At 40.6% G+C, this 11,010-nt stretch overlaps 1 protein-coding gene across 2 annotated transcripts in view; it reads right to left on the reverse strand.

Moving 5' to 3' along the window:
• The window catches only part of LOC127882100 (von Willebrand factor D and EGF domain-containing protein-like), a 34,622-nt gene extending 24,047 nt beyond the window's left edge, over positions 1 to 10,575 (reverse strand). Inside the window, exons 1-8 of one of the 2 annotated variants that reach the window (XM_052430530.1) lie at positions 10,443 to 10,575; positions 9,662 to 9,802; positions 9,277 to 9,455; positions 7,952 to 8,024; positions 7,507 to 7,569; positions 7,154 to 7,416; positions 6,897 to 6,986; positions 6,450 to 6,591 (exon numbers count right to left, since the gene is read on the reverse strand). In XM_052430530.1, coding sequence (XP_052286490.1) covers positions 6,450 to 6,591; positions 6,897 to 6,986; positions 7,154 to 7,416; positions 7,507 to 7,569; positions 7,952 to 8,024; positions 9,277 to 9,455; positions 9,662 to 9,802; positions 10,443 to 10,485 — 994 coding nt within the window. In that variant the 5' untranslated portion in view covers positions 10,486 to 10,575. Of the gene's footprint in view, positions 1 to 6,449; positions 6,592 to 6,896; positions 6,987 to 7,153; positions 7,417 to 7,506; positions 7,570 to 7,951; positions 8,025 to 9,276; positions 9,456 to 9,661; positions 9,803 to 10,404 lie in introns of both variants that reach the window. The other variant, XM_052430531.1, reaches the window with a different exon arrangement.
• Positions 10,576 to 11,010: the final 435 nt, after the last annotated feature.

Below are 11,010 nucleotides of genomic sequence, written 5' to 3' on the forward strand. Positions count from 1 at the left end.
CACACCGGAAACATCGTCTTTGAAACCGGAAGCTGCTGTTTTTCACTCTGCTAATACACAACTACACTCTGGTGTTCTTCTAAAGACGGCAATGTCTACTGTAGGTATCAAGGAGGCGGCCGTTGAGGCAGCTATCCTGTTCGACGAGGGCTCTGATAAGTCTTTTATTATGCAGCAGCTGGCAGACCAACTACAACTTCCGGTTGATGGTACGGATATGTTGAACATTGCGTTATTCGGTGGAAACACAGCGAGAGTCCGACGCGTTGATCGCAGTACAATCTACGTGAAAACAGACAACGAAATTGTCCAACTGAGCGTCCTGGTTGTTCTAACAATAGCGAAACCCATCGACACAAGCCTCATGTCAGTTGCAGCCACATTTCCCTTCTCCGACGTTTGAAGTTAGCCCAACCAGTCTCTGTCGATTCAATGCTAGACATGGTCGTTCTGATTGGCGTAGACCACTACTGAGACTTGGTTGAAGACACTCTTATTCGCGGGAACGGTCCTACAGCTGTGAAGTACATGCTAGGCTACCTAATGTCGGGTCCTGTTCATACGGGGACTTTATCAAAAAACACAGGCGAGAGTCACATGATGAACGTTATCGCAAAAAGCCCGCCGAACTATTCAATACTTGAGCGATTTTGGAAACTTGAAAGCATGGGTGTCACGTCAGATCGTCAGGACCGGAAAGAGCTTGACTACATACAAAAGAATCAATACAGGTGCATTGCATTTCTTGACGGACGTTATGAAGTCAAAGTACCATGGAAACAAGACCACGCACCATTATCCACGAACTTTGAAATTGCACTGAAGCGGACAAAGGGCACTATTTATAGACTCCGTCTTGAACCAGAAAAGGTTCAAAAGTTTCATGAAATCATCAAGGAACAGGAAAGACGTGGTTTTATATAAAAAGTTTGTGTCGACAAGGAATGCCCGTCTAAACAGTTCACTACATTTCACACCATCCAGTACGGAAAGTCTCATCTACAACCCCTGTTCGTGTAGTCTGTGCCTGAAGCTGCCAGAAGTCTGCAAGTCACCCTAGTGTAACTGATTGCTTGGAGTCCGCCCCGCCTCAGCTGAATGACTTGACAGAGCAGCTTGAACGATTTCGAATGCAAATGTATGCCGTTACTACAGACATAGAATAGGCATTTCTGCACGACGGCCTCCACGAAAATCGCCGAGACATGGCCAGATTTGTTTGGTTCGAAGATCCCTACGATACACAGAGTAAAGTCGTAGTGTATCGCTTCAAAGCTGTGAAGTTCAGCGCGACATGTTCACCTTTCATTTTGAACGCCACACATTTAAAGCACCTAAGCCAGAACAAAGACTGTAACGCTGTTAACGTGATTGAGAGTGATCTTTACGTCGATAACGTCATTTCGAGTTTTGAGTCTGAAACGGAAGTGTTGAAGTATTTTCATGAATCTAGAACGTTTATGTCAACAGCTGGCATGAACCTTAGACCGTGGTCGTCAAACAGCGAAGCACTTCAGAAAGTAGCTTTACGGGAAAACGTCCTAGATTAAGAAGACGTCACCAAGGTTGTCGGTCTACATTGGAAGAGGGAAAGTGATACAATGCAGTTTGTCATAAGGAACATTCCAGAAGTATGTGATGTCACGAAGAGAATGAAGTTTTCGTCTCAGATCTACGATCTTCTTGGCGAACACCGTCCTGTTACAGTGAGGGCTAAGATTCTGCTGCAGGATTATTTGGAAAGGACACTATGATTGGGATACGTCGATGCCATCTGCTATTCAAACATCGTGGTCCAACATTGCTGCTGATCTCAACACAGCAACGGAGATGACATTCAAACGCCAGTTCGTACCCAGCACGGATGATGGCAAAAAAATGTAGTCACCAAAAGAGCTTCATGGTTTTGTTAACGCTAGCATAAAGTCATATGATGCGGCAACATACGTATCCAATGGGACAAGTACATGCCTAGTGATTGCGAAAACCGGGTTGCACCGCTAAAATCGTTGATATTACCACAATTGGAACGGATGGCTGCCTTAGTAGGGACAATGTTAGCTGCACATGTTCAGCAGGCAGTGATGGCGCTCAAGATAACGTACTGGTCCGATAGCCAAATTGTTTTTCAATAGTTATCAAGTATATAGGTGCTGAAACGATTTGTCGCAAATCGAGTGGTGTGTGAAATTAAACTACTGACTAAACCTAATAAATGGAGATATTGCCCTACGAAAGACAATCCTGCTGACCTCTTGACACGCGGGATGTGCGCTGAAAACATTTTACACTACATGTTGTGGCAAGAAGGTCCTCGATGGCTTAGTGATAAAGGTCGTTGGCCGACATGAATATCCATGTATACGCATGGCAACACAGTAATGATCAATCCTATGTCAACGCAACAAGTGAAGATTCGGCGCCATTTACAGTGACGTGAGTGGATTTCACTGGCGCTATTCACATTAAAAAGCCTACCGGAAGTGACATGAAAGCCTACATATGTCTGTTAACATGTGCTTCAACGAGGGCTGTTCACCTAGAAGTTGTTACCAGTCTGCCTACAGAATCATTTCTTCAGGCGTTTAGAAGATTTACAAGTCGGAAGTCTATGCCTAAAATTATGATTTCTGACAACGCCACAACATTCATCGCAGCTTCTAGAGAGCTATTCAACCTCAGTTCAAGACACAACGAGCAACCTAGGAGTCGAATGGCGATTCATTCCCCAGTGAGCCCGTTAGTACGGTGGGTTGTGGGAGCGTCTTATTGGACTTACTACGACCACCCTAAATACGATACTCGACGTGCCTACATCTACCTGAAGTTATAACAGACGATCGTTACGGAAATCGAGGCTGTCTTTAATGATCGTCCTTTGTCACACACGTCTTCCGCTATCGATGATCCGGTTCCTTTGACGCCTGCACATCTACTTAACGGTTGCCGCATTACGTCACTTCCGCATGGTGAGTCTTCTGGCGTCACTGATGGACTCTGGAAACCAGCGAGCCATGATACTTTACACGCTATGGCTAAGAAAAGGCAGCCCACATCATCCAACAGTTCTGGGGTCGCTGGAAAAAAGAGTACCTGACGGCCCTTCGTGAGTGAAATGCAGTATACAGATCCAACGCCCAGACGATTCGGGTCGTTGATGGCGTCCAGATACATGACGAGACATCGAAATGTGATTAGAAAATAGCTGTGGTGACTGACGTGTTGACCGGAAATGATGGACTTATTCGCGCTGCACATGTGCGCACAAGCAATGGTCTATCCACAAATAGACCTATAACAAAACTATATCCACTTGAAGTGAGCGAGTTGACAAGCAGTATTAGTGAAAATAGTGTGATACGATAGACATTGGATATTGTGGTGTGATATCTAATCAACATTGACTTGTCCTATAACACAGTGTTGATGTTATGTGAATAATTATGTATGTATTCACTTTGTTTTGTCTGCGCTTCCGCGAGAATGTCGTAAATTTTGCGAGACGTCTCATGACGTTGCCGCACGAACTGTAACACTTTATAGACGTCACTACTATTGTTTTGTTATTGTTGCTTTTGAACGTAAAATAAAATAGGTCGAACCTGGATTTAATTAAGTTTCTTTTATACAACCGAAGTGCATTTGCATTAACAATACGATCGCCGACAAGGGGAAGCCAGATTTGTCTTCAGTACTCCAAGACCAGTCAGGAAAGCAGCATCCCTATCTCATAGTATCTATCCACTAAATTGTGGATTTTCTACAGCAAAGTCGGGTCTGTCCTCTACGGATCTGAGACCTGGATAGTCACCAACACTCTGACCAACAAGCTCATCGTCTTCATGAACAGGTGCCTCCGAAAAATCATAAAGATCAGATTAACGGACAAAGTCAAGAACACCGACTTATGGAATGATGCTAACCAAGATCCCATCGGAAAGCAGATCGCATGGGGGAAATGGAGGTGGATTGGTCACACCTTGCGAAATTCTCAAGAAGACATCACACGGTGTTACAGTGTTACAGTAGAAACATCAGGGCAAGAGACGGTTCAGATGCACTAAGACCACCAGGAGGCGATCATGCGAAGAAGACATGAAGACATGAATAACTGTAACATTTCATGGTAAGAGCTAATGAAAGCAGCCCAAAACAGAGTGCGTTTGAGGACTGTTGCCGTGGTGCTATGCTCAAAGTAAGTCAAGTTTATATGAATATACGTACATCGGTATAAGTTAACTGCGTTACTACGAGTATACGTGCATTATTTCAATTTGATGTCCATTGACAAATTCGTGTATCAGCGTAATTAGACAGGGCGACTATAGAAAGATGCTTTTGTAAGTATAGTTGTAAGTGCTGTGTTTAGAAGCATACTTGCATACGAACATATACATGTATAATTTACAGGTGTCCTCTTTAAGTTTATAAAAAGGGTGTATTGGTAACATTTAAGCGTCCTCTTTATCAATACGCGTGAATATACATGTATAGAGAATAACATGTTACTGTCTGATATTTTTGTAATATTTTAGAATAATATAACGGCGAGGCTTTTCGAGCCGTTATTTTATTCGTGCCGAGCCTGATTTATACAAAAAGTTCAGGCAGTAACCTGTTTTTCTGTTTATCATATCTCTACGTTCCCGCTTATAAAGAAATAATTAACAAATCGCTAATAAGCTGCAGTTTAAGCGGGAAAGAATATGACTTTCGTCGGTTGACGTGTTGATAATGACGTCACGAGCACGCGCGCTAAATATATGTAAAATGTGTTTCACCGTTTTTGATGAATTTTGGGTTTAAAATATATTACATCTTCGTATCAAATTGATTATTTTGTTGAATCTGACTCGATTTTACTAAAAATGATTACTTTATAGTTGAATCGAAGTAGTATGACCATCATCCACACATGACTGATATATAGAGAATAACAGGTAACTGCCTGATCTTTTTGTAATATATAAGGCAAGGCTTAGATTAATATTCCGGCGAGGCTTGCCGAGCCTGTTTTTCTGTTTATCATACCTCTACGTCCCCGATTTTAAAGAAGAAGAAAAAAATCACTTAAAAACGCAGTTTTAGCGGGAAAGAATATGGCTTTTATCGTTTGACGTGTTTATAATGACGTCATGAGCACGCGCGCTTAATATTAAAAAAAATGTTGTTTTAGCTGTTTCTGTTGCGGTTTGTGTTTAAAATATATTACATCTTGGTATCAAATTGTTTGTTTTGTTGAATCTGATTCGATTTTACAAAAAAATATTACTTTATGGTTGATTCCTAGTAATATGACCATCCTCCACACATGACTGATATAAGAACTTCCTGTTGACCATGATATAAAAACATATATCAGGCAAGCCTCGCAGTTATATTATTCTAAGCCTTGCCTGATATATTACAAAAAGGTAAGGCAGTAACGTGTCTTCTGTTATCATACCTTTGAGTCCCCGATTTTAAATAATTATGAATAAATCGCAAAAAAACTGCATTTTTTGCCGGGAAAGAATATGACTTTTGTCGTTTTACGTGTTAATAATGACGTCATGAGCACGCGCGCTGAATATTTGTAAAAAATGTTTTATGTTGATTGTGTTGCATTTTGTGTTTAAAATACATTACATCTTGGTATCGAATTGCATGTTTTGTTGAATCTGATTTGATTTTACTAAAAATGTTGACTTTATAGTTGATTCCGATTAATATGGCCGTCCTCGACACATGACTGATACAAGAATTTCCTTTTGACCATGATATAAAAAAATATATAAGGCAACATTATATCAGGCAGATATCAATGTGGTGGTATGATAAAAGGCTTTGTCAACAGCATATTGTATGCATAATAACATTTTGATAAAATCCACAGAACCTTTAACAAACAAAATAATAAACAGAATGGGTGTTCTCGACGACATCATGCATTTAAAGCGAGATTATACGATTTTGTCAAATATTTATGAATTTATATAAAATGTGTAAAAAAAAATTATTATACATATATTTCAATCTAAATTAAAATAAAAGTTAAGAAGAACATATGTCGAAAAATGCGAAATAAGCCAGGTATTAAATTCTGAAATCGAAAATGTCTGTGCAGTCGATTTCGCCAGCATGTATATCATGCATGTACGATGTGAATCTTAATTAAGTTTAACGGTTCATTTGAAATGCCTGAAACGATATATATTCATACGACACACGAACACTAACTCTGATCCTTATAAAAAATACGAATGCTTCGGTTATTGTAGGAAAATAAGTACGATATATCTTCTACCCAATCGGCTCGGGACGCTAATTTGTATTTGCTGCATTTCATAAAATTCGTCTTTAACGAATATTTTTTCTTGCCTATTGTGTGTTATTGTAACATATTTTATCAATATATTACAATTTAACACATATGAAAAATCGTATAATCTCGCTTTAAGAATACTTACTGTTGTTGTTGATAGGGTCGAGGTCGATGTCAAGGTGGCACGTGACGTCGTGCGGGGGCTCGCAGACGACAGGTACGGTAGAGTACATAACCAGCGTGCGGGGCTTATCCTTCTCTCCCACCTCCAGACGATTTTGCTCCACCTGGCCGACAACACAGAACACATTGCAGTGAACAGATCTAAAGAATTAAAAAAATAATCTTAAACGGCGGACAATATTAACTCTATTCAGAAAAAAAAGCTATGGTATTCAAATGTAATTTTGTCAGAGGGGAAATCTGAGTTGACTTTTACTTATTGATTATAGGTATACATCGTAAAATTATCTTGATATAAACATTATCGAATGGAATGAAGTAAAAGCAAATCGTGTCTGCGCGAACACCTATTGAATGTTTATGATTTTTATTAAAAACATGACGATACCATGTTTACAAATGAGCATACCTTAATCCCAGCCCAGTACCCGTTGCTTGTTATGGAGGGTCCCTTGATGGCTCCAGGAGCGGTGAAGTACGAACTGACAGCGCAACTCACCTAGCACAAAAAGAGCCACAATCAGTAACCACCGATAACAACATTCATTTCTGTCATAATGTTTATACAATACATCATGCGCGTCACGTGTGTATGTATTGGTAATTTCTCCTCACGAAGGAGATCGATTAAACAGAATGCAATTTAATCCGAATCCGTCGGCTTACATTTTGACCCATATGTCCAATCAAATATTTTTGATCAAGGGAGATCGTACGCTGCTGAGCACCAGAGATCGACATAATTGGAACTCGCATGTCCCTTTTGCCGTCAAATAGAAACCTGACATCAAAACCGACGTCAGTGCGAGCCGGATCAAAGCTAATCTGACACTGGAACTCGAACGATGTCGGTTTTCCGGTTGTCGAATTTACGTACGTCAGTAATGGGTCAGACAAGTGTGGGCCGTTCAACATCAATGGATATTTGTCTACAACAATACATGTAGACGTTTATGAACAAAATCATGCATATGTATTGAACTAAGAAATGAAACGTTTTAGCAAGAGAACATACGCACCAACACATCCTGGAGTAAAACCTGTCGGTGATGTTTGATGGGCTTCACATGGCGTTCCATCGCCTAAACAAAATGATACATGGTTGAAACTGTTACATACATGCGATTGTTTTGTCCATTGTAAAATTAAACACGAACTGATCTAATCTTAAGGTTTCAGCAAAATGAATTTGTGTGTTATATAATGTATTATATTTTATTGTTATAATATTTTTTATACAATGAATTATATGATGCTTTATATTATTATATGTTGTATTGACGTGTTATAAAAGTTATAAAAATCATTCAGTCAAGTTTCGTATCTAAATATAACTAAAATTTTCTTGTTGTAATCGGTTTATTAATTAAGGAGGCAATAATCATCAATAACAACACAAATCAAATTGCAAGTTTCAGCCAAGCTATGCGGTTTTTCCCGTGTCCACATCACGGAGGAACATACCTGCGCAATAGGCCAGGTGACATCCTTGAGTTGGTTTGAGCTCATATGCATAGAAGTTCGGACACATCTTCACCTGAAGGGTACACATTGATGCATGCCGTGACGGAGAAACCAGTATGTAAGGGTACACATTAATGCGTGCCGTGACGGAGTGACGAGTATGAAACGATACACATTAATGCATGCCGTGACGGCGTGACCAGTGTGTAAGGGTACACATAAATGCGTGCCGTGACAGAGTGACGAGAATGGAAGGGTACACATTAATGCATGCCGTTACGGAGTGACGAGTATGGAAGGGTACACATTAATGAGTGCAGTGACGGAGTGACGAGTATGGAAAGGTACACATCAATGCGTGCGCCGTGACGGAGTGACCAGTTGTTAAGGGTACACATAAATGTGTTCAGTGACGGAGTGACGAGTATTGAAGTGTACACGTTAATGCGTGCCGTGACGGAGTGACGAGTATGGAAGGTACACATTCATACGTGCCGTGACGGAATGACGAGTATGTAAGGGTACACATAAATTCGTGCAGTGACGGAGTGACGAGTATGGAAGGGTTCACATAAATGCGTGCCGTTACGGAGCGACCAGTATGTAAGGGTACACATTAATACGTTGAGTGACGGAGTGACGAGTATGGAAGGGTACACATTAATGCGTGCAGTGACGGAGTGACGAGTATGGAAGGGTACACCTTAATTCGTGCCGTGACGGAGTATCAAAATGTACACATTAATGCGTTAAGTGACGGAGTGAAGAGTATGGAAGGGTACACATTAATACGTGCCGTGACGGAGTGACGAGTATGGAAGGGTACACATTAATGCGTGCCGTGACGGAGTGACGAGTATGGAAGGGTACACATAAATGCGTGCAGTGACGGAGTGACGAGAATGTAAGGGTACACATTAATGCGTGCAGTGACGGAGTGACGAGTATGGAAGGGTACACATTAATGCGTGCCGTGACGGAGTGACGAGTATGGAAATGTACACATTAATGCGTTGAGTGACGGAATGACGAGTATGGAAGGGTACACATTAATGCGTGCCGTGACGGAGTGACGAGTATGGAAGGGTACACTTTAATGTGTGCCATGACGGAGTGACGAGTATGCGTCAAGTACATTATTCTGGTCTTGAAACTGCTCATGTACAGTCTCTATACTGTAAGTTAAATGATTATGATCCGTATTTAACATTAATAATTGATGGTGTCGTTTTATTTATAGTAAACCATTTGAAAGCAATTAAGTCTTCTGCATAAATCTTTTTTATTATCTGTGTTACGTTAATAAACAAGATGTTCAATAGTACTTGAATTGTGTCCTTTGTGAAGCAGTCGTCCTGCGCACATCCGGCCTTGGTTGAGATGGGTGCGCACACTTCTGCGGACACGGTCTGTCCGAGGGTGGTGGGATGGCTCCCCCGCATCCATACAGGCACGTGGGTGTTACAGTGATAGAACGGCTGACATGATGTGGCCAGCTTGCTTCCTACAGTAAGCACGTTAGTATTTACAATATACTATGTAATTGTCATTCTTTTGCACTACCGAATAATACGAATAGAAAAGTGTACACTCATTGACCTTGTAGATGCAAAACCTAGAATCAATATGCATGTTCAATTTCAAATATTTCAAATCGGAACTTATTATTCATATGTCGGATACAAAAACAATTGATGTAGCAATACTCACCTCCATTGAACCTGTACCATCCAACCTTGAGCGTGTCATCGCAGTAGAGTTGATTATAGTCTGTGTACGCCGAGGTAAAGTTGGTGCTGCGCCTCGGCTCGTCGATCAGTTGCGCAGACTGACACGGATCCGCGGCTTGGCCTGAAGAGAGGAGACTTATCCGCTCATCCGGGACAGCGAACACATGGATATTAAGCTATTATTAATACAAACTAACATTGCCTTTCAATGAACATAAAGTGTGCAATCAGTTGCATTTAAAATTCCTTCAACATGGAATAATTTTAACATTCTGAGAGTGAAATAACCTATAACTTTCACTAGTGAACTAATTTCCTTAACAATATTGAGATGTGAAATCAATTAACTTCAACCATACTTGTGACTGTTTATGATTACTAAAAAATAAATAGATAATAAAACACCCTATACACACACCATCAAATGCTATAAACTTTGCATGAGGAAAACTGCTAGTTAATTTGAATTAGTTAATGACAATATTCACTTCATTTAAATGCATGTATGGCAAAGAGATATTCAAATCAGACTTAAGAACAGTAACTAATGTAAATGTCTTCTCATTTGCAGCATTGATTATCTCTCACGTATCGTTGTGAGACTGTGTTAACGCTCGTTCGACAGCTCATGTCGTTTGACTAGTTTATGTAAATGTGATAGTTTTATCTAAAACAAAAAGTGAATCATCATAATGTAACTAAAATAATTAGCTCATTAATCACCCGTTATCAAGTCTATTACAGTAAGAGTGGAACACTACCTGTCGCTGATAGTGTCAGAAAAAACGCAATGAATACCAACATCGTGTCACATCCGCTTTGTCCCAGTAGTAGACGAGCAATAGTCGTGACATTACAGACATGATAGATTCTATCCTTGGCTCAAAGGCTGGGTCGCGGGTTTGGACTAATAGTCATGCATGATGAGTTGCCTGAACCGACATCTACACAAGTAGTCATTCAGGATGAGTTGCCTGTTTCGACATCTATACAAGTAATCAAGCAGGGTGAGTTGCCTGTACTAACATTAACACAAGAAGTCAAGCAGGGTGAGTTGCCTGTACCGACATCTACACAAGTAGTCAAGCAGGGTGAGTTGCCTGTACTAACATTTACACAAGTAGTCAAGCAAGGTGAGATGCCTGTACCGACAACTACACAAGTAGTCAAGCAGGGTGATTTGCATGTACCTACATCTACACAAGTAGTCAAGCAGGGTGAGTTGCCTGTACCGACATCTATACAAGTAGTCAAGCAGGGTGAGTTGCATGTACCGACATCTACACAAGTATTCAAGCAGGGTAGGTTACATGTACCGACATCTACACA

The sequence above is a fragment of the Dreissena polymorpha genome, chromosome 5, assembly GCF_020536995.1.
Source record: "Dreissena polymorpha isolate Duluth1 chromosome 5, UMN_Dpol_1.0, whole genome shotgun sequence".
In the NCBI taxonomy this organism is placed as follows: Eukaryota; Metazoa; Mollusca; class Bivalvia; order Myida; family Dreissenidae; genus Dreissena; species Dreissena polymorpha.